The 24838-nt window shown below is 37.1% G+C and overlaps 1 protein-coding gene across 2 annotated transcripts in view; it reads right to left on the reverse strand.

The window, feature by feature from the left end:
- RFX3 (regulatory factor X3) overlaps positions 1-24838 on the reverse strand; it is a 290497-nt gene that overhangs the window by 42407 nt on the left and 223252 nt on the right. For both annotated transcript variants that reach the window (XM_036261527.1, XM_036261528.1), the window contains 6 exons: positions 18534-18655; positions 16817-16929; positions 12047-12162; positions 11456-11610; positions 7415-7512; positions 3598-3747 (listed from right to left, as the gene is read on the reverse strand). In XM_036261527.1, the coding sequence (XP_036117420.1) occupies positions 3598-3747; positions 7415-7512; positions 11456-11610; positions 12047-12162; positions 16817-16929; positions 18534-18655 (754 nt within the window). The remainder of the gene's footprint in view (positions 1-3597; positions 3748-7414; positions 7513-11455; positions 11611-12046; positions 12163-16816; positions 16930-18533; positions 18656-24838) is intronic.

The following is a 24838-nucleotide window of genomic DNA, read 5'->3' on the forward strand; positions in this document are numbered from 1 at the left end:
GCCTTGGTATCAGCCTTACAGAGGTTGATCTTGTAGGGTGGGGGCGGAGCAGCTTCCACGCATGGGAGGAGGTGACAGGGGTCGAACACTAGGCAGCAGACTTAGAAAACCAGATGACTGAGAAAATCAGACAGAAGTTGGAACAGAAAAAGAAAGAACGAAAGGAATTAAAGATGGAATACACTACCCTAAGACAGAGATTACTCATTAAAATGAAAAGAAGTGTGAAGAATACAATGTAGGGCAAAGGAAGGGTACACTGCTGTGTCCATGGTCTTCTGAGGAAAGGCAAGAGGACTGGAGGGGAAGGGCCTTATCATACAGGTTTCAGTAAGAACAACTGGGTGATGGTCACGTGGACCCCGGGACACCTGGTGGTTGAGCACAGAGAAGGTTTGAAAAGGCAGCCTCAGAGGTGGTGAGCGCAGTGTGAGTGGCAGAGCCTCAGCCTATCTGTCAGTCTGACAGAGGTAAGACTCTTTGTACCCACTTCATGGGATTGCAGACATACAAATATACAAATAAAAATGATGTTAATAGAAAATTTAAAATCTCATATTGTTAGGAATCACTCATTTATTTTGTGTGAACTTAAATTACTTTTTTGAACCAGAAGTTGCCTCACTACTTCAACTTTTCTTAAGGTACTTTTAAACATTTTTTTTTTTTTTCTGAATGAAGATTTGAAATAAACATTACAGTATAAGTATTAAGGCAATATGAACTTTTAATGTTCTTGCTAAAATTAGTTAATATAAATCCTACTGCAATATATAATGCAAATGGATTTTCAAACCAGACAGATTGATTTTGTAAAGGTTATGCATTTGCATGTGTGCATGTATATGTGTTTGTATACAGAGAAATTGATAAATATATAGAAAGTAAATTTTTTTTTTTTTTATCCTCACCTGAGGACATTTTTTGATATTTTGTTCAGATAGAGAGGGAGGGAGAGAGAGAAACATCGATGTGAAAGGGACACATCGAGTGGCTGCCACCCGCACGACCAACCAGGGCCGGGGACAAACTGCAACCGAGGTACATGCCCTTAGCGGGAACCGAACCCGGGTCTCTCCAGACCGCAGGCCAACGCTCTAACCGCTGAGCCAAACTGGCCAGGGCTAGAAAGTAAATTTTTTAAAAAGCTTTATATGTAGAGCCCTGGCCAGTGAGGCTCAGTTGGTTGGAGCGTTGTCCCATATACCAAGAGGTGGCAGATTTGATTCTGGGTCAGGGCACATACCTAGCTAGGTTGCAGGTTTGATCCTGGGTAGGGGGAGGGATTGCACATGAGAGGCACTTTATCAGTGTTTCTCTGGCACGTCAATGTTCCTCTCTCTCTCTCTCTAAAGTCAATTAAAAAAAGTTTTAAAAAGCTTTATATATATCATAAGTTTGAATCCGATTCATGAAAGTCAGAAAGAACTACATTGCTATACCCTAAAATGAACGAAGCCCACATATTACTTTTTGATATATTTTAAGTGATAAAACTAGACTAGAATTGCATATTAAAATTTCTAGGAAATTGAATAATTAATAGTTTGTTTTTAAGCAATGTCATTTTGAACAGTTTTATTGATACACAATTTACACATCATATAATGTCACTCATTTAAAGTATGCAGTTTAATAGCTTCTACTATATGCACAGAGTTGTGCATCCATCGCCACAATGTTTTCATTTCCCCAAAAAGAAACCCCACACCACTTACCTGTCACCTTCCAATGCCCCAGTCACCAGGACCTAGGCCACTATTAATCTACTTTATGTCTCTATAGATTTAACCTATTTTGCACATTTCATATAAATGGCACCATACCATATTGGTCCTTTGTGTCTGACTTCTTTCACTTAGCACAGTGTTTTTAAGGTTCATCTATGTTGAGGCATGTATCAGACCTTCATTTTGTCTTACTGCCCAATAATATTCCATGTATAAATATACCACATTTTGTTTACACATTAATCAGTTAATGGACATTTGTGTTGTTTATACTTCTATGTAGCTAATATGAATAATGCTGATATGAACATTCATGTACAAGTTTTTATGTGAACATGTTTTAATATCTTTTTGTATATACATAGAAATAACTGGTGAGTTATACAGTAAACTCTGTGTTTAAACATTTGAACTGCCAGGCTGTTTTCCAAAGTGGCTATAGCATTTTAATTTTACATTCTAATCAATAGTGTATAAGGGTTACAATTTCTCCACATTCTCACCAACACCTGTTATTATCTGTCTTTTTCATTATACCTATTTTAGTGTGTGTGAAGCAGTATCTCACTGTGGTTTTAATTTTCATTTTTCTGGTAGGTAGTAATGTTGAGTATCTTTCCAGGGGCTTATTGACCATTTGCATATCCTTTTTTTTTCTTTATTGATTTTAGAGAGGGAGAGAGAAATAGAAACATTAATGAGAGAGAACATCATCTGGCTGCCTCCTGCATGCCCCGCACTGGGGATCGGGCCCACAACCTGGGCATGTGCCCTGACCGGAAATCAAACCGGTGACCTGTTGGTGCCTGGGTTGATGATGCTCAACAGCTGAGCCACACTGGCCAGGCTATTTGCATATTCTTTTTGGAGAAATGTCTATTCAGATCTTTGCTCATTTTTAAACTAAGTTGTCTTTTTATTATTGGGTTGAAATAGTTCTTTACATGATTCTAGAAACAATTTTTTAAATTAGATATATGATTTATAAAAATAGCTTCAGTTCTGAGTTGCCATTTCATTTTCTTGGTCTCTTTTGAAGCACAAAAGTTTTTAAACTGTAACTTAGTTTGTGTATTTTTTCTCTTATTATTTGTATTTTTAGTAAACAGTAGTACTGTGTTTATATGGTAACAATTAGCTTTATTACTTTGGTATCTGAAATGAAATATTTGTTGGGATTTTTAGTATCTGAAATGAACTATCTGTTGGGATTCCACGATAATATTCTTAAATTAGCTCTTTTTTAAAGTGTACTTTAAAGTGAAAGTGAGTAGTTTGATCACAAGTTTGAAATATATATTTTTCATTTGGATGATCACAACAGCCAAACAAATTGCTAATTCTTTTCAAACAAACACATATTTATCATGCACCCAGAGTAAACTCTGAAATAGAGGCATTCTTAGCTCTTTCAAGATAGGGCACTATTAAGAACAAATACCTCTTGTGTGTTATGATGGAAAGGGCTCTATGTATTACTAAACATATAAACAGTCACCTAAAATAGGTGTTATAAAGTGGGGAAAGTAAGCCCAGAACCATTAAGTAACTTGCCCAAGATGCCACAGGTGGGAGAGGGAAGAATTTAACCTCCTGCCAATTAACTTCAATGACTGTGATCATCCTTCGGCAAACCCTGGTGACACAGGTGGCCACCCAGTACTATAAATCTCAGCAGGATTCAAGCACAAAACAGAGGAGCAGTCAAGTCATAATGAGTAAAACTAGCCTCTTTCAGGGTCTTGAGAATAGAGATGCTGCCTGTGTACGAACAAAACTTTGAAAAGAAATACGAGGATGCTAATTAAGAAGAAAACATGCAGTGTCTTCCGCTCGAAGACACGTTGTGAGAGAGCGAGCAGAGTACCTGGACATTGGCGAAGTCGACACGGTTGAGGTCGTTGAGCATCTGGTTGATCTGGGAGGTGTTCTGGAGCACTGCGCGGGCGGCCTGGGCCAGGTGATTGAGCGACGTGTATCTTCGCAGAGTCTGGGCAAAGGCACTTACAGCGGCAACCTGTAAAGAAACCCAATTAAAATGGGATTGTTTTCCCCCTCCAGTAAAAGAAACAACTGCAAATGTTCAAATCTTTATTCCCTTGCCAAATTTTAAATGCCTCCCTCTGATACTTAGTTCAAATTCATTTGGTGAAAGAGCTTACTTGTAAATTATAGCATTTAAATCTCTAAACCAAGTATTATTTTCCTTTTGAGTGGGCTGAGGTCAAGACTAAAACAAACTCCCACATTCTTCGACATCTGAGTGCAGCATTAATTAAACCAGTCTTACAAGTAACAACTCATCCACAGCAAGACATGACTTTCTCTAGGGAAGCAGGAAAATGTTGATTTTCTTTTTTTACCCATGCTGTATAGGACAGTCAACTACAAACTTGGCACATAAAATTTTTTCTTCCATTTACTTGGAAATCCAAACTATGAGTCCTACTTGGAGTCCTACTTTTTAAAATGAATAAAAATATATTTTTTTTCAGAGCACTGTCATTCAGATTCATTCTTATTACCTTTATTTTATAGAAACTTCGGTAATTCTGAGGTGGGACAAAAGTGTTCATAGCCTTTATTAGCAACTATACAGCTAATAAACTTATCAGATATAAGCAACAAGAACTCTTTTTTCAGAATGTAAATTTCTATAAAAGGGCTAGTCAGGAAATCTCCATTTGCCCTTCAAAATCTGCTTTCCGTCCTGATCTAGTCTGCTCTGTGCCCAGGAAGACAGGCCTGAATGTATTCCAGGAACCGCCTCCCTTACACTTTGGCTTCTGGTTGGCTTCCAATGCTCGGCACTGGCAGAAGACTGAAGGATGGGAATAGAGTCGTCAAGTACTTATCCCCACTCTGTCTGCTCTCTCCCTCTGTGACGGAGACTGGTTTCCGTCTCTAAGACCACGGCCCTGTGGCAAGAAGAGGCTCTATCGATGCCATGGCTCCCACCTCTTTCCCCTTCAGACCTAGGGATGCTCAGGACTTCTGTGTCCAGTACCAAGATGCCTTACTCTTCCTTTTCTTAACTCTATTCACACCTTTGGAAATAAACTCTTCTTAAACCCTCTTTACTTATTTTCCCCTTTAGATATACCATTTGTTTCCTGCTGCAACAGTGAATGAACCAGGTTACAAGGAAAGATAGCAAAGATCAATGCCAAAAAAAAGTCTAGGTAAACACCTAAGTCTCATGATCTTATGGAAACTTGTTACATGCACAGTAGATCTAATGAGCATTTAAACATATTTATAGGAAAGTACGGTAGGGCATTAAATCACTATGGATAGAGAAGAAGCAACTGATGAAACAGTCAGTTGGCTGAGTGGTAGAAGGTGTTCACTGGTCTAAGGATGCTCTATTTTGATACTGAGATGTTTTAGGACTATGTGGATCTTGGGGGAAGTTCGCATACCCTCAAAAAAGTCTTACACTTTTTGTCTTACATTTTTCCCCCATAACTGTGGCTTATATTAATCAACTGTGTACTATGTGCCAGGCACTGGTTTAAGTGCCTCAGATATATTACCTTGTTTGCTTCTCATAACCATCCTACAAGACGCATGTTATGACTTAAAGAGATTAAGCAGTTTGCTCAAGGTCACACAGAAACTATATTACAGTGATGGGATATGTATGAACCCGAGTATTTTAATAACAATGGCCAGTTATAATCTCACTATTCTGTTCCCTCTGTCAGGGTAGACTGTCTTCATTAATTGAGTATTCAGCTGAAAAAGTGCTGCACTCCAGGGAGAGAGAAGTAGCAGAAGGTGCCCTCCACTGAGGTGCATCAACCAAACCTGGAGATCAGTGAGGTGACCAATGCTGCGGCTGGATTTCTGCTGCATCCACTCGGGTGACACGGAGAAAGGAGCTGCTGTCAGCTGTCTGACGTACTGTTAGGAATGTGACTGACTCTGCCAGTTGGAAAGCGTCCCTCAGGCCACCATAATCAAAGAGCACCTCCCTTACTCGCCCCCCTCAGTGTGGCACCCCAGAACAGCACTGCCATGAAGAACTTCCTACAATGATGAAAGTGCTGCGCACAGGTGCTGCCTCATTCGGTGCCCACATCCACAGGGTGCTACGGAGACCCGAGTGCAGTTAGGGTGGGAGGCTGCGCATGTGTGGGGGCGGGGGTATCCGGTAAGTCTAACCCTTCTACTACATTTTGCTGTGAACTTAAAACTGCTCTACAAATAAAGTCTATTAGAGTAATAATAATTTTTAAAAAAAGAAATGTAGTTAGTGTGACTGAGAAACTAAGTTTTAATGTAATGTAAAAATCAAATTTAAATAGGCATGTGGCTACCCCTACTGTATTGACAGCGTAGCCATAGAGCAGTGGTTCTCAGCCTTCCTGATGCCGCGACCCTTTGACACAGTTCCTCATGTTGTGGTGACCCCCAGCCATAAAATGATTTTCGTTGCTACTTCATAATTGTAACTTTGCTACTGTTACGTCTTAGACGACCCCTGGGAAAGGGTCATTCGACCCCCAAAGGGGTCGCGACCCACGGGTTGAGAACCGCTGCTCTAGAGCAAAAATATAAGGTGAACTATTAATGAAATGTTTTTTCTGTATGCTTAGAAATGGAAAGTGTTATTGTTAAACTTTAGTCAAAGCAGAAAGAACTTGGAGCTACTTGTGTTTCCAGACTTCTCGGCTACAAGAACATCAAGCTATCAACTATACCCCCAAATTCAAAGATAATGTATGTTGTTGGAGTGTGATGGTGAATATAGTCATTGACAAAAACCTGCAAATGTAATTTTTGGTACCAAAGTTTAGACAAAATGAGTTTGATTCTGTCATGGGGCATATTCACAGATTAACCTAAAGTGACATGGTTAGTCTGGGACAAAGTGGAGACTAGAATTCATATTTCTACATAAAAAATTCACATTCCTGCCCTGGCCGGTTTGGCTCAGCGGTTAGAGCGTCAGCCTGCGGTCCACAGAGACCCGGGTTCGGTTCCCGCTAAGGGCATGTACCTTGGCTGCAGTTTGTACCCCTGGTTGGGTCGTGTGGGTGGCGGCCACTCGATGTGTCCCTTTCACATCGATGTTTCTCTCTCTTCCTCTCTCTCCTTCCCACTCTATCTGAGTAAAAAATGGAAAAATGTCCTCGGGTGAGGATAAAAAAAAAAAAAAAAAAAAAAATTCACATTCCTGATATATACTGATAAATTATGAGAATACTGTTCACTTCAAGAAATAATTACTTGACTCGTAAAAACATTTTCCAGTATTAAAAAACAAAACACCCTAACAAGAATATTAATTTACATGAACTTTCACAATACCATGAGCATATCTGGGGACTTAAAAATTCTAAAACTCCTTTGAATGGGAACTATTTGAACATTCTAGGCTATTCTTTTTAACATTTGAAACTAAGCACAATCTGAAACATATCCTTTAGAAAAGGGCCTATAAATACACCACATTTAAAATGCTTCTCTAGTCTTTCTGAAAGGAGTATTATCAGACATCTCTTGTGCAAGTTCTGTATTACATGGTTATAGAATACAAACAAAAAATCAGTTTTAAAAGTTGAATATTTTATAAAATCAACATTTTACATAATGCCGTTTCATAGAACACACATAAAATTCATAGTCCAGAGTAATTTCCTAAACACAAAAGAAAAAGCAAAGATATAAAAGCGTACCTTGGTTTGTATCATTCTCTGTGGAATATTGTTCATGGCATTAGAAAGCCAACCTTCAAGGCTTTTTGCAAAATTTCGAATGGCTTGGGTCAAGGCACCTAAATGGTAAAGAATAAAAGCAGAACGAAAAAGATACCAAAGAACATTAATCTTTAGGCTAGAATAAGGGAAAACATGTGTGCATGACATATGAAATAGCAAAGACTTACACTGTCCTCACTGATGAGACTTTACTTAACATTATTCCTAACCTTGAAAGCATTCAAGAATCATACTCTGCCCACCCCGCTCCCTTTAAAGCTATTTTGTTCCCAGACACTAACGATACGTGGTTGGGAAATGAAAACATTCAGACATTTCTGCTTATAACAACATATACCAGTTGTGAATATACTTGTGGAATTTTCTATCTTAGACAAAACACTTTTTATTTACAGCTCTGTGCTCAAAGGCTATTTTCCTTATAAGTTCTTCATCTTGATTTTTCAAGTTCTTAATCTATTTTCCTCATTTTTAGTTAAAAAGAGAATAATGCAAAGCTTCCTCTCTTTCTCTGAGCCTCTATTTACATTAGAATCTGTCAGAATAGTTTTCTCTCACTCTTGTTGAAAGGTTTGGTAAAAATTAAAATGTCCTAACTTGAAATTTGGGATAACTATCCTCCATTCCACTTGGCAGGTAAAAGATCAATGTGTGATATCACTGGTGTCACAAAGACCGATACTCCTAAGATATTCCTAAAATGGTCCATTCCATATACTTCATGTGTCTGTTACAATCTGAAGTAGAGATGGGTTCCATGAGAGTAGCTTTTTATGGTGGTCATAAAATGATTGGAAGCATCTTCAATTTTCAGGGATGATTGACTATTTTACAGGAAGGGATCTGTTAACTGAGATTGTTGTATAAATTCTTCTCTTGTTCAACAAGTAATTCAATCAAGAGCATTTTACTTCATCTGTGCCCAAAGTGTAGGGAGCAGTTTTAGACACTTAATAAATATTTGAGGCCTTCACAAAATAAATTTGTGTGGGTTCCCTACTATATGGGTAGGTATTACAACTGGTAGTCTACTATTAAAAACAGAGAAGTTACATTTTTGTCCAAGGTTCCCAAGAATATTAATGTTAATGATGAGATTAAATTTCTTGGGTTATCTTTCTGTGCTCAAATGAATCTAACATGCTTCTCTATTACTCTTGTTAAAGCATAGTTAGACAATTTAGTTTACTCAAGTTTTTTGCAAACGATACACATATTATTAATCCAATAATAAAACAACTATTTTTAAACAATGATTTATTTAACTGGTCCAATGACAAAAGAGAAACTGAAATGGCTAAATTTTGATTAGGACAAACACTTGAGAAGTGCAGACTATTAACCATAAGAATCATCTATTGGAAACACCGAGTTGGAAATTTCTTGAGAACTAAACTTCTGAAATTTCCAAAGCTTCCCACTTTAGCCAAAACAGAAAAAAGAAAGAAAAATATTTTCCTGCTGTATTATGTACTAGAATCATGGAGGGCAGGCATGAATGAAAATGAAAAGGAGTGAAAAAAAATTAACAACGCTTTTTGTAACTCAGTAAACATTTTTTGCAAGATTCAATTTAGCTATCTGTATTTTGCATTTTTCTAAAATTAACATGTAATAACTATTTAATCTAAAACAAAACAAGCCAAGACCAGAAAAAGTTACTTTAAAAAAACTAATGAGTCTTGTTTTATCTAGACAAATTTCATGCTAGGGAGATTAAAAAATAAAAAGATATGTTTTATATGTAAAATGATCTTAAAGGGTTTTAGTTTTTTGTACTAAATGGCATTTTAGGCCAGCTTTAAGTATACCTTATACTTGTACATTAAGTGTTACCAGTTGAGTTCTTATACAATTCTTTGCACTTCACTTTTTTTTTGTTTTCAGATAAATGTATTTTAGAATATAGTGGCTTCAAGCTGACTTTAAATTGTGTGAGATGTAGACTTTTTTTCTGGCTAAAAAAAGGAATCCCATCTGGACAGTAAATGGTAGAGTGAAGAAGTACTAGTAGCCACAAAATACCAATTTAAAAGATAAAGTTATGTTTGCTGTCTCTGTGGGTTCATGTTACATCAAATTGTGCACAATTAACTTTGACAACTGTTCTCATGAATGGATGTTTGAAATTTAAAATCTCTTGCAAAGCTAACTTGTTTCAACCTGCTCATGATCAATATTAAAATGCATACAATCAGAAGATAGCTATCTAGGCTGTATTTTAAGTTTTGCTTTGTTATGTCTTGTTGTAGAGTGGAAATTAAACGTCCAAATTTATTGTATCTTATAACTTCAGAGAAACCATAAAACTATACTTATGTAAAAAGTCCTGAAGTTGAGTTGTCTGCTGAATGTAGAGACAAAGTACTTGACAGAATAAACTGGTTTTAAAATCCCGATTTATAAAAAACAAAGGTCAAATGCACTGTGTATTTAAATGGTGGAGTTAAAGTTAACTAGAATTGATACATGATTTAAGTTAGGAAACTGCTGAATTTATAAGTTAAAGTCTTGTGCGGCTAACATGGAAGCTCAAGATTTTAGAGTTATTTAATGAATACTGATGTTGTTAATTTGCCTCAAAAAAGAAAGTGCTCACCGACATCTCTTCTTATGTCTCATGAGAGAAATTATACATGTGTGGGAAGGTGTCACAGGCTAATAAGCTACCCTATGCAACTTCTCCTAAACATCTCTAGAGATGATAACTTAGAGCACAGGGAGCAAGATGAAAACAAGAAAAATCAGATTCTGAAACATAAGTCAGTAGAGAATTTACATGCTGAAATTTTCCATGACAACATCACTTTTAATCAATCCTTACTCAGGAACATGGTGCAGATAGAGTAGAAAACATTAGCAGTTAATAAAAATGTGAGACAGTGGCAGCTGGATCTTCAAAAAATGAATTTCTATACAGATGTACGTGTATTCATTGATATTACATGTGAGCGTGTATCTAAGCATACCTTTTAAGGTGGCGAGGAACATATGAAATAACTCATATCTTCCACTGTTATCTATCATATTTAGAAAAAAGTAAGTATAAACATACAAATGTTAATTTCTTCACCTTTTGTTCTACTAAATCCCTACTTAAATATTGTCTGGAATAATTTAACATAAATCACCTGTGAATGGTGTACCTGAAGTACATGGTTGCCAATTTCATAAGCTACGAGACTGATTTTACCTTATTAATGTCACTTTAGAGTGGAAATTCTGTCCCCAGTTTTTAAAATTAAGGTCACCAGTATGTGCTCATAAAGATATAAGCACAAAATCATTCCAACTGCCTCTAACACAAGTATCCATAGTGGCATTTGTATGGACACTTGCAGAAAATAGCTTTGTTTGCTACAAGATAGTATTAAAAAGCAATCACCACTTAACAAAGTAAGCTAACTTATCCATGTAATTCCTGTTTGCTTCATGGTGGGAATAAAATGCTTGTGTAGTTACATAAATTTTTCTCTTAAAATGCCAGTTAACTATTTCTGTTAAATGGAAACGGCATTTGTAGTTCTGAACATGATGTAGGCGACAAAGTAAATGCCTTTAGAAAGGAATTCAACTTCAGTGGAAACCAAGAAAAATTCATTTCAAATCAAAAGCAACTATGAAAGAGGCTGGCCTAGCAATTATAGATTTGAAAACAATTTGGCTTTAGGAAGGAAACTGTGTCCTTGGGTAGGGTGATTTTTACCCTTTGACAGGCCTGGGAGTGTTCTTGCGATCAGTCAGTCATTAGGCTGTCACATCCATAGGTGAGCTTTTCTTTCAGAAAGAAAACTACCAAAGATTGAAAAACAGATCATTGTTCCCCTTTTACTAGAGTTCTGCTCTAGGCTGCTTTCAGGCAATACTCTGTTGCATGTTTTCTGTGTGGCAAATCTAAATGAGATTAGAATCCCTCCAGATTGCAATGTCACTTCCCGAAACTTCCTGGGTGGAATGTATGAGAACAAAAGCATCCGTATTTGTCTGCATTTAACTTACTAGGAATAGGTCTAAGGACGTCGGGGATGAGAATCTCCACCAAAGCCTGGTACATCCCATGGTCACAGTTACACATCCATTTCAGGATAGACTCATGTTTGCACAGAGTTATCAGCTTTGCTTTCGGAAGTCGACTTTCTATTTCACTCAGATTGCTGGTGTGAATAAATGTAGCAAATGAATAGATGGCAAATGAGGATAAAAAAGAAAATGGACTTTAAAAATAGTTTTAGTTTATCAAATATTACTGAGGTTAGAACTATACCACCACTGCACTGGTGCCATACGGCTGGATATAGATAACATTCCCCCAGAGCTGCCTATGCACGTTAATACTTTCTGACGGTATGAAAGGCAAATATGATACTAATTCTATGAGGATGAAATAGCTCTACCGCAGTCCCCCGATTCAATAAAATGGGAGCTATAATATACACGCTGAAACCTCAAGAGAGCAGTTTGTGCTTTATTTCAATCTAGTCATTTAATGTTATCAGGTAGGGTTCACAACTGGTATACATAGCTCTAATTTATTAGCTGTGGCATCTACTCAGCCATGAAAATGAATTGGGAAAGCTTATTGATTCTGACCTTGATTCAGTAATGGTAGTGCCGTCGGTTGGAGTAGAGGGAGAATAGCGCCAGAATGTTTGCCACAATTTTTCTATCAGGCTAAACTGAAGATTCACAACGACGTCCAATATTGCCTAAAAAACAAAATGGTTATTGGTGTACTTTCCAATAGTTCTTATGGGGAGGTGTGAAGAGCACACAATGTAACAGGAATTAAATGTAAAGATACCTTTGGGTTCATAAGTTAATATGGTAAAACTGGACTAAATTGGGCCAATGGAAGTAGGGGAACAAAAGAGATCAGCTAGGAAAAAAAAAAGGAAAAACAACTCAATAGATTAGGCAGGATGCCTTGGATCCCTGCCGTAATGGTCTCATACCTCACCCTCACTTTCAACACCGCCCCTTACCACCCCACCACATCATCATGTTTGCTTCCCTTCTTCTCTATTTTCTTCTCTTGCTTTTTCTTCTACTCTTTCTCCCACTGCTTCACTCTGCCTCCAGAGTTGCTGCCAGTCTTCCTACCCCTAGAGCCGAGGGCACAGAACATGCCTTCCATTCTCATCAGTCCTCACTGAGCGAGGTGTGTCCACTGGCCCTCAAAGAGGCCAGAAGTGAAGGGTGTAGGGCTGCTTGTGTGTGGCAGACAGAGTTAAGGCTAGATTTGCTCTGTCTAAGGCTGCTGGCCATGGGTTCCAGAGTGTTCCCAGATAAGCAGAGGCGGAGTCATAAACTACAGAGACAGGAGGCCTCCGATGACAGCACCTGTCTGGGCAGAGTGAGAGCACAGCAGGCACCTCCCTTTGGTCTTGCGGGGCCTCCCATTTAACCCTGTCTCTGCACATGCCCTGTAGAAATCAGCTTTAAGAACACCCCCTCTTCCAATCTTGGGTCCAGGGCTTCACTTTCTCCTGCTCCTTAATTGTTTCTCCTAGAACCATTATCCAGCTACGTCAAGGACTTTGGAGGATGCTAAAATTTGCCACGTTCATCAACTTTAAAAAAAACTTTATTGTGAGTCTTCATCATATTTAGTTTCAGACTGCCCTTGCAATTAGTTAATAAATTCACCTTCAGATAATAGCAGTCATAAAACCAAAGAATAACTTGTTTGTGCAAAGAACATGTGATTCTGTAATTATTTTGAGCATAAAAGATAGAAGTTGTTAGTACAATGTGTTTGAGGCCCTCAGCATGGAGAACGAGGACAGGTGAAACATCCCAGGCAAGATCTACGGAATTCACAGAGGCAGAGCGACAACAGGGGACCACTGAGAGAGTCAATCTGAGGATTTTAGGTAAAAAGAGGACAACGTAACATCATAATTGTCATCATTCTAGAGTCTGTGCTACCTGTGTAGACTGGCCTTAGGCATGATCTACACAGAAACTCTGAGAACAATTCAAATATTGAGCCAAATCTGTTTGGGACATATTTCGGGAACTAGTAGAAAAAACTGCAAGTAGTTGTAATAAAAATAGAGGGAAGGGGGCAAATTAATTAACATACTCTTCACACTTTTATATCAGCAACAATAAAAATGCAAGTGCAAGCCATGAAAGTAAAGGGCACACAGATGTCCCTCCTCCAGGCAAAAACTAAAACCTTCTCAAGAGGCAAGTTACTATAGCTGCTTTCTCAACTGTAGCTTAGGCACATTCCAAGAGACATCTATAAATGGAGCAACTATTACTCTCTTACATGATACCTTACATATTTCTGCCTATGAGATTGCTTGCTATAAGAACATTATGTGGTCCAGCTGGTGTGGCTCAGTAGTTGAGCGTCAACCCATGCACCAAGAGGTCACTGGTTCGATTCCCGGTCAGGACACATGCCCAGGTTGTAGGCCCAATCCCCAGTGGGGGGCATGCAGGAGGCAGCCAACAGATGTTCTCTCTCATGGATGTTTCTATCTCTCTCTCCCTGTCCCTTCCTCTCTCTAATAATCAATAAAAGAAGAAGAAAAAAAAGAACATTATGTGTATGTTAAAAGAAAAAAATTAGTGTTGCAGCATCCTGTGTAGAAAATTATACTTGCTCCTTACCTAAAACCAGTGATACAAAATATCTTTGCTAAACAAATTGGAGAATTTCAAATAACAGGCAAAATAGGTATATTAATCTTTCTTTAAAAAACAAACCGTGGGAAACCTGATATAAAATAAAGCAAGAAATTCAGTGCATCTAAAATCTAGTAACTTTTCAAATTAAATAACTTCTCATTCTTTCTAAAAGGACACTCTAGCCCTGGCTGGTTTTGCTCAGTGGTTAGAGCGTCGGCCTGTGGTCCAGAGAGACCCGGGTTCGGTTCCCGCTAAGGGCACGTACCTCGGTTGCAGTTTGTCCCCGGCCCTGGTTGGGTTGTGTAGGAGGCAGCCACTCGATGTGTCCCTTTCACGTTGATGTTTCTCTCTCTCTCTGTCTTCCTCTCTCTCCCTCCCACTCTATCTAAACAAAAATGGAAAAATGGCCTCGGATGAGGATAAAAAGAAAAAAATAAATAAATAAAAATAGTAAAAGGACACTATGCAGCAGCCTCTTGAGGCAGTTTTACAAATGAATAGAACATTTATCTTTTGTCTATTCACCCACTTTCAAATATGTTCATATTAATACACAAATATATTTTAAAATAATCCATATTCTATTGGCTTAGAGCAAATGACTCACGTATCTGTACTTCAAAAGTTTGGAAGTGTCACAGAAAAAAAAAAGGATTCTTCTTTTTCCTATTTGCTCCTATACCCTATGAGAGATGGCCTGAATTCTGGTAACTTTGAAATAAATAGGGCTCATTCTATGGACTGCCATTTTCCACACAGGTTAATTATCATTCATGTCTATCTCTCTTCGTATAGAGTAATCCTGAAAATTGGAATTTTAATGAAATTTCGGAATCCAAAGAATATTTCCATCATATTGGGGGAGTATTACATGGAGAATAATCTTACTGTACATTCTTTAGTAATGTATATAATCATGCTGCAAGTTATATTTTGCATATGTATGAGAAACTTAAAGAAATCCAGATTGTATTTGTGTAGACTGGTTTGCTTAAAGCAAGGTTCAAAGAACACAGAGAAATAAGAATTTGTGGAGAGAATCTTTCTATAAATCTTTATTGAATACCTGCATATATGATATTCATGTAAAAAGAAAGAAACTTTTTCTAGATACATAAGTATCATCCAGAAATTCTCTAATATTGGGAAAAGAACAGTAGTCAAAGAGAAACAAATATTAAGTGTCTTTTATCATTCCAAGAAATGTTGGGGACAGCCTAGCAGATATGTTGAAGAACACTGTGGCACAGATTTGTTAATAAAGAGAGAGCCTGCCCTTGGTTGTTAATAATCTAGCATCCTTGACAAGCACTCGGATTTATTCAAGCAGTTCTTATTTCTGCAGTGGGAAAAATACGTGAATGCTGTGGACTGAGACTTCTCACTTTATACTGCATTGTCAGCAGTCCGGAGGACTGCCTGTGGAATCCAAAGGATTATCTTTTACTTCTAAGTAAATCACAAATAGCCCTGGAATAAATCTACTTAAATTCTACACAGACTCTTCTTTCAAAAGGAAAGGCACGTATGAAAATTCTTATTGTAATCCATCATTCCCCTGGTACCAGGTGAGCTACAAGTATATTAACATGCTGGCTTGGAGAAAGTTCACCTCCTAGAGACCATGCAGCCAATTCTGATGTGGGATACTCAAAAAAGAAGTAGGAGTAAGGATGGAAAATACCAAGAGAAACCTTAATTACCACAAAAACAAACAAAACTGGAGCCTCAATGATAACTAGAAGGAATACCTAAAGTACTTTATTAAACATTTCCAGGAAATATTTTTGATAGAAATACATACTTATGGTATAAAATTCAAAGGGTAAAATAAAGTGTATTGAAAAATTAGAGCTCTTCTTCTTGTCTCCTAGTCACCCAGTTTCTTTTATAAAGGCAACCACCAATAACATTTTCATGTTTGTTCTTCAGGAGAGAAGTATATATACATGTGTTTTTCATTCAAATGATAGTATGCTATACACACTGTTTTGCATCTTGCTTTTTCCCTTTGAAAATAAATCCTACATTTATTCCATATCAGCACATTTAGAGTTGCCTGTTCTTTTTAATGGCTGTATAATATTTCTACTTTATAGAGTGCACTATGTTTTGCTTATTCAGTTCCCTACTATATTTTGAAGTTATAACCAATATTTTTCATTGCAAACAAAAATGCAGCAAGTTCCCTTGTATATGTCTTCTTCCATATGTAAACAATTTTCTAGGCTTAAAAACCTAGAATGGGAATTGCTACATCAAAGGATTCATATGAGGCCTGGCTGGTGTAGCTCAATGGATTAAGCGTCACCCACGGACTAAGAGGTCCTGGTTCAATTCCTGGTCAGGGCACATGCCCAGGTTGTGGGCTCAATCCCAAGTAGGGGGCATGCAGGAGGCAACCAATCGATGTATCTCTCTCACACTGATGTGTCTATCACTCTCTCACTTTCTCTCTAATAAAATCAATAAAAAACATTTTTTTAAAAAAAGCATTCATATTATGATGGGCCAAGAAAATGTACAATAAAATTTATTCTCCCTTACTGTATTCCTCATCACTTCTCCACTCTGAGACAAGAAGAAAAATTAACTTATTAGTGCTCAAAGAAATGTGAACTAACTTCATATGTATGCTAGGCATAAGTTATTATTTTGTTTTAGTAAATTATCTAGCAAAACTTAGTATGTGGTTGTACTCTGTTTGAAAAGACTTACCTCACAGTGCTCTCTATAAAGACTCTGTAGTGACTTGATATCCTCAAAGGTAGTACCATCTGGCAGAGAAGAGATTTCAACTTCTCCAAACTCTGGAAGTGCTCGAGATGCATCTGTTACCATGACAACACAATAGAAAAAAAAAAAAGCTTTGTGGATGGTGTCAAGACCAGAGGTCCAAACAGCAAAGATTGTTGATATTAGTATTTGCAAGCAAAACTTAGCAATATCATCAGCACAAAAAAGTAGAGGGAACATAAAAACTTTGGAGAAACTAAATTTTCAATATGACTATACTAGAAATAACATATCACAGTGTCTCTAATATAGGGCCCCTATTTTAAAAAGTAGATCTCTAGTTGGCCAGTATCAGTTTTGGTTATTTTTTACTATTATGTTATTTAAGTATGTAAAAAATAAAGCTAGCTTTAAACTCATTATGCTCAAACTTCTTATATAATTATAAACCACAAAGCTACAAAATAAACACAAAAGCTACAAAAATAACATTAAACTTAATGACATTAACTTGATAGGATGGATGATGCTGTTGTCCTGTACGTAAATCACTCTCTCCACAGGAATACGGTACTGACTGCTGACAGGCCTATACCAACCTTTACTTCCAAGTGCAGTATCTCCCACTACTCTTCTACATTCAGATGAGCTGTGAAACTTCCCTCCTCACAGAGCTCTAGGACAGCGTTTGGCCTTCCCTTGGGATGAAGGTGTAATTTACACAGTAAGTCTCTCTCTGTTCTTTTCTCATTAGCTCTGGACAATTAATGCAATACACTTTGGCACCGGCCTCCTCATAAATTCAAATACAAATGTGGAAACTAAAATTGCAGAACAGTATTCCTTCTAGTCTTCTATCCAGAATGTGCTTTTTAAAAAAATTATTATAATTGAAATAAAAAAAAATATTCTTGAGAGCTCAAAGGTCCACAAGAGTATACCTGAGGACTTTAGTTTGGGAAATGATGCCATAATATTTCTACTTCTCAGACTTGCTTGCTCAGGACGTGCACATAGACACATATACACACACAGACACACACACACACACACACTCTCTGACAGCTTCCACTTCTGTTTGGCCTATTGTAAGGAAACTACGCATGTCCATCTCTAAAAGAGCTGTTGGTGCAATTAAAGTGCCACTTTTGCACCCTTGGCTATGACAGGAATATGCAAAATGACCAAGTTCCACTTCCTAACTCTTTAAATAAAAAGAAACATGCATACCATCTACAAAAAGTTTTTTTTAAAGGAAGTACTGTGATCAACTTAAAAGAATAAATTACTTTAAAAAAGTGTATAACTTTTTCTAATCTGAGGCTGTATGCATATGTAACTTTATACATAGAAAATAATTCTTTTTAGTACTTAAGTTACTACTGAAAGTAAACATAACACAATTTTGATCATAAAAGCCCAATTAATACAAATTCTGAAAAACAATTGCACAGCAAATAGCCTTAATTTATATACATTGAAAAGTCCTACCTAGGTCAAGAGTTTCAGAAATAAGCTATAGCGAACATGAGGAAATATAAACGAACTAGAAATATCATGATGTGCATAGTTTCAGCACAAAAAATGTCTTTCTATGTAATTAACATCTATAATAGAAATTGCACTTGGACAAAACACTACTATTGTTCTCGTTTTCAAAATCCTAAAAGCAACTAATATGCATTACACCTTAACATACCTAAAAACTGTTGATGATGTTGACTTTGGGCAATTACAGTTTGCTCAACAGATGTGCCTGTCTGTTGACCACTTCCTGTGAAACCATCTGCAACCCCATCCACTTTCTGCATAGGCTTGTACCTAAAAATATTAGATGGGAAAAAACAAACCAAATTATTCCTTGCTTTTTTGTACTATACAAAACTCCCAAGGCATTCAATTTTATTCTATCTTATTTAATGTCTCATGATAGTTGTAGGATTTTTTTCCCTTGACAGTTTCATAAAGCTAAAATGAAGAAATGTCTCAATTGTGAAAAGAAAACAGGGGGAGGGGATACGAAGAGGACCCATTTTTGAATATTCAGAAATCTACCTAAGAATGAAAGCGTTAAGCGGTATTTCCTTGGACACCAGCAGCAAAGACCTTCAGGGTTATAGTTTTAATGGTTTGAACATAACTTTTAATGGCCAATGGATCAACGGAGAAATACTTGAAATATATTGGGATTTTAATCTGAACTAAGATCTAGGAGCTAGGGCCTGAGAAATGCTGATGAATGGCTTTCACTTAATATCTCTAAAATATGAATCAGCCTACAAACTCTACCATATCATTTTCATATCTCCTAAAACCTCCCATGCATCTCAACACATTCATCTCCCTTCACTCCTCTCCACATCTGCAAACAAACACCCTAAGCATCAGCCTGTAGCAAGAATCCATCTACAAACCTAGTTTACCAAATTAAAAAAAAATCAAAGTCACTACAGTTATGTATTTTTTTAAAATCCTCATCTGAGGATATTTTTCCACTTATCTTCAGACAGAACGAGAAAGAGAGCAAGAGAGAGAGGGAGAGAGAGACGGGCTGCCTCCCACCCGACCACGGCCTGGGACAAACCACAGCCGAGGTACGTGCCCCTGACAGAAATTGAACTCGTGACTCTTTGGTCCACGAGCTCGACACTCTAACCGTGGAGCCAAACCAGCCAGGGCTACAGTTATGTATTTATCTTTAGGTCCTAGTCATACACACTCATAAATTTCCCATACTGCTAAGAAAGAAAAAATGTGTTCCAGCAGCATGCGCAGGAAGAAGCCTGCTTGGAAGAGAAATACAACATCCAGAAAACAAACCCAAATAAAACAAAAACTTGGGCAACCCTCCTAGGATAAACAAATATAAAATGAGAAATAAGCAGCAACTATAATTTTTTCTTTTTCTAAGGTTTTTTTCTTTTTCTTAAGATTTAACTTATTTTCCTTCATTTTATAAATTTAGAAAAAAATTGAAATCTACAGTAAGCTTATGTCATTCACTTTAGGATGTCTGTCCTTCCATCCCCCCCACACTTCTAATTATATTTATAAATAAAACCATCTAATATTCTCACCATCCAGACACTTGACTCTTACATTAATACCATAAGGCACTGGATCATTAATATGAATTACTGTGAATAACAATATCCCTAATACATGAACAGGACATACTCAAAGATGCCTGCACCCTGATAGCAGATATAGAATGAATGGACCTGGTGAAACATCGTATAAACTAATGCTCTGGTTGACTTAAGGAATGATTCGATCTTGAATGTTATTAATTATAACAGATAAATGAAACTTCCAAAAAATTGCTATCACTTATAATGACATTTACATTTATTTCTAGTACGACAAAAAAAAAAAAAAATCAGAAGGTGAACAGAGTGAAAAAAGGGTCCAACACACTTTATTCTTGTTATCACTTTAATGAGGACCCCACATCACCGAAATGGTGGCTGCTATTTTCTGATGATATAAGAAACTCAAATGTATTATTTCATTTAATGGAGAAACCACATGAAAGTACTTTTCTTTTTTTTTTTATCCTCACCAGAGGATATTTTTCCATTTTTTGTACAGATAGAGTGGGAGGGAGAGAGAGGAAGGGAGAGAGAGAGAGAAACATCGATGTGAAAGGGACACATCAAGTGGCTGCCACCCGCACGACCAACCAGGGCCGGGGACAAACTGCAACCGAAGTACGTGCCCTTAGCGGGAACCGAACCCGGGTCTCTCCGGACCGCAGGCCGACGCTCTAACCGCTGAGCCAAACTGGCCAGGGCTGAAAGTACTTTTCAATTGGGTCATACCAAGAGATGGCAGAAGGGTTGGTATTGTGATGTTCTAGAAATGCTGCTTATGAAAAATTGAGTATTTTCTCATTTTTCTCCTTAAAAATCATCTTAGTGAGGCAAAAAAACTTTGTGAGGCAAGTACTTTGAGTACTTGTGTGGGGGAGTTACTAACCATTCTGCTCTAGAAAATTTGAATGATTTTATCTTTAGTAAACACATTTAGCAAAGTTTCTTGTCCTTATTGATCCATTCCGGGTTTCACTTGATTTTAGCCTCCCTTTCCCAGCTATGAAATTTTATACCACCAATAAAATAGGCTAAAATTGTTTGACCATGTTTCTTCAATTAAGTTAATGAAATATGGCATTCATGGAGTTAATAAACAAAAGTGGTTAAAGGAATTTGAATTATTTGTGCTGAAGAAGAGAAAACAGCAATTATGAGACTTTGCCAAGGTACACTTTATCAAATTTCCTTTGTCCTTCACAATATCTAGTATACTACAGATGTTTAATGGGCACAGATATCAAGGACAAGTGGAATTTCGCCATAAAAGGAAATGACATCTTTCTCTCAGACTGTAAGCTTTCAAAGAGGATGGATGCCATGTCACAACCTTCTTGCACACAGTGCTTAGCAAGCTGCAGTCTACAAACAAAATTATCTCCTTCCTTAGAAAAATGTTGACAGTGAATGTTCCTAAAAGAAAGAGATTATATTTGTAACAAGCACTCAAAATCATAATACATTATAATTAATGTATGATTATGCTTAGTGATAATGATATTGAGTGAGAAGTACTGATTATAGGTACACTACATTACACAGCAGATGGAAAATGTATCAATATTAGCTTGTAGTGAAAAAAAATCAGTTGGTAAACTCTGGAGAAAGGGTGCAGGTTAGTACTTAAAACACAAATCTTATATAGGAGAGGTAAAGAAAAAAAAAGAAAATAGAACTGAGAAATGAGTGTTTTTATTCTAACCGTATAATTAAGGGTAGCAAAGTAAAGAGTGAATTAAATGAATTAGGCAAAGATGCACTACTTGTATCCATTCTTGGTTGTCCTGTCAATAGGACCTTTATCAATCAGAATCTTAAGTTGTTCCTCCTCAGAGAAAGGTGTGGGAACAAGTTTGGGAGGGGTCTACGGCATAAGGAATTACATCAGGAAGCACATGAATATGGCTCATGGACAAGAGCAGTATCATTGAGAGCTAAATATGAGAGAGCTTCCAAGTAGTGCTAAGTTTCGCTTTTCCTGCTTTGTTTGACCTACTAAATCATGAGGTAGTACAATGTATTGCCTGGCATTGATTGCACTGGTATTCAGAAGGAATCCCCAGAAATCACAAATATTGAACTGGGGAAAGCTAGATGTTCATTTTCCAGATGCTCTAAGAAAAACATCTATTCCTACCAGTACCTCAGAGGGTTGGGTCTTCCCAGAGAAGGTTGGAGTATAACAGGAAGTCAGGAATTGGAACATTAAAAATAGGCTAAATAAATATTTGTGGTAACTGATTCTGCTTGGAAGAAACAGCTATAGATATTATATTAGGTATGTCATTATCTGGGTAGAGTTCCATAAATTTCAAATGCAAGGCTCACCCTAGGTCTACCCAACAAAATCTTTGAGAACGAGATTTAGAAATTGATTATTTTAACAAGTTCTGAGATATCTCTTAAGGAGCCTGCACAACACTACTCCATAGGATCATCTTGGCCTGATATAAATTCCTTCAGCCCACTGTTGAAGTTAATCCCTAACATTAGAGACAAGCCATATTTTATCTGTGTGTTATTTTTGTTAATCCTTACCCAAGGATATTTTTTAAATTGATTTTTTTTTTTTTTGGAGAGAGACAGAAGCATTGATGTGAGAGAGACACATCGATTGGTTGCCCTTCTGCATGTGCACTTGACTGGGAATCAAACCCATGACCCTTTGGTGCACTGGTCGATGCTCCAACCACTGAACCACACTGGCCAGTACAACACAAGTCATTTTTATAAATGTAATCAATTTTCAATTTTTAAAAAAAAACTACATTTGGAATGTAAGTAAATATCTCTGAATGTATGATAGATGGGTGAATGAATAAATGCTTAGAGTAACATTTCACTTTATCATAGTATTAACTGATCTTAACATATATCAAATTAATGAAACAAAAATTGAGCATTTACTATAAGCACAGTGCTTAGGGGTACAGATTTGAAAAGGCTGTGTATAAATAGGATTTTTCCAGCATGGGTTTTTATATCCTTTTGATTTACATGATAATCCAACATTCTCTTAACTCTGGTTGAATTTCAATTAACATCTTAGAACTGAAACACCATTTTCAGATTTCCTGACTTTCTACCTTCTTCATAAAATAATCACTATTTAAATACTAAATTGTTAAAACCAGAAGTACTTTCTACTGAAAATTTTTTTGTTGAATCCTTTAAAAAATTGAACTCGCTCCCATTCCCCATTTATTTTACAAATGTATTATTTTTAGACCAGGCTTTCTTATAGCAGATTCTTAGCTCTCCTGTGTGCTCTGAGAAAGACCTATGTTGCATCTAATGAAGAAACAGTTCCTGGTTTCAAAATTATTAAGAGGCAAATGATAATTTTAACAGCTTGCAACTCCATGGGCAATCAGAGCTAAAGTTGTTAATGATTAAGAAATCAAAGAAACTCTAATGCTTTAATAGCTGAGTGTATGCATGAAACCTGTCACTAACACAGAAAACTGGGAAAAATTATTAGGAATCTTCCCCCATGGGGTTAGTCATAGCTGTTATTTAGAACTTGGACAGCTGTAATTCTACTGTAAAATAATATCTAATTCTGTCAATAATCTCACATGTACAGACACTGAAGGAGTTCAAAGGAAGACAAAAAATGGTATATTTACCATTCTATTCAATGGAGAGTACCAGGTGGAAGGACTTTCAACAGACTAAAATGGAACATTTGGAAAAGCCCCTTTGAAGTAAGTGAAAAATGCAAATACAAAATCTGAATTGTACAGGAAAACAGAGTCATTATTTGTTTTTATCCTCACCCAAGGATATTCTTCCATATTTTGTTCAGATAGAGCAGGAGGGAGAGAGAGAGAGACATCGACGTGAAAGGAACACATCGAGTGGCTGCCACCCACAGGACCCAACCAGGGCCGGAGACAAACTGCAACCGAGGTACATGCCCTTAGCGGGAACCGAATCCGGGTCTCTCTGGACCGCAGGCCGACGCTCTAACCGCTGAGCCAAACTGGCCAGGGCATAAGAGTCATTATTATGTGTATAACTAGATATTATGTAATCATTTAATTTCCAGGAACAAATCTAAATGTTGAGCTCATAATCAGGGCAAGAGGCTAAAAATTTCTATTGGAATCTTGAGATTCTTTTTGAAAAAATTGTCCCAGAAAGTCTTTCTATGACTTGAAGCCTGAAATAAACCAAATGATATAAACTTTAACAGATCAGTGAAAATAGTGAATGTTAAGAGCACGACATTTTTTTTTTTTTCAGAATAATAACCGACTTCTTGATGTCACATTGATTATGTCTATATCTTAATGACTTCTAACATCCACCCTGCTGGTTAATGATAGCTATTCCATCTCTTCAATCCTTATTGGTGGCTCTTAAGAGTATTTGTCTCTTCATTAGTTCTACATCTATAATTGGGCAAAGAAAAGAGGAAACATTAAATTCAAATGGGGTAATTGTATTAACTGCAGAAGCTTTAGTAAAAAAAAAAAATGGAAGAGTAGGGACAGGAGCAGGTTGAAGCTACTGGCTGAAATAAAAACTGTAGATCACTCATCCATTTAACACATATTTAGAAGGCACTGACAATGTGCCTGGCGCTCTCCTAGGTGCTGAGGATGCACTGTTGAAAGAGGCAGAAGGGCTTTCCTTATCTCAAGAATTTCTTCACTGACTCTTCCTAGCACAGGTAACTTAGGGCTAACTATATAGAACTGATAAAGTCTTGTTACAAACATGCATGACACTTGCATCTACAGCTCAGCCTCTCTGTTAAACGAATTCTAGAGGGATGCCTCCACTCTCCTTTATTTGGAGAAAAACAACCTGACTCCACCTGATGCCAAGATAGTAACAAAAAACAAAAAAGGGTATCCGAGGCTCCATCTAGAAACAAAAATCAGTGAGATTCTTGCATGTAGAA

Source organism: Molossus molossus, unplaced genomic scaffold (genome assembly GCF_014108415.1).
Source record: "Molossus molossus isolate mMolMol1 unplaced genomic scaffold, mMolMol1.p scaffold_m16_p_14, whole genome shotgun sequence".
NCBI classification, from domain to species: domain Eukaryota; kingdom Metazoa; phylum Chordata; class Mammalia; order Chiroptera; family Molossidae; genus Molossus; species Molossus molossus.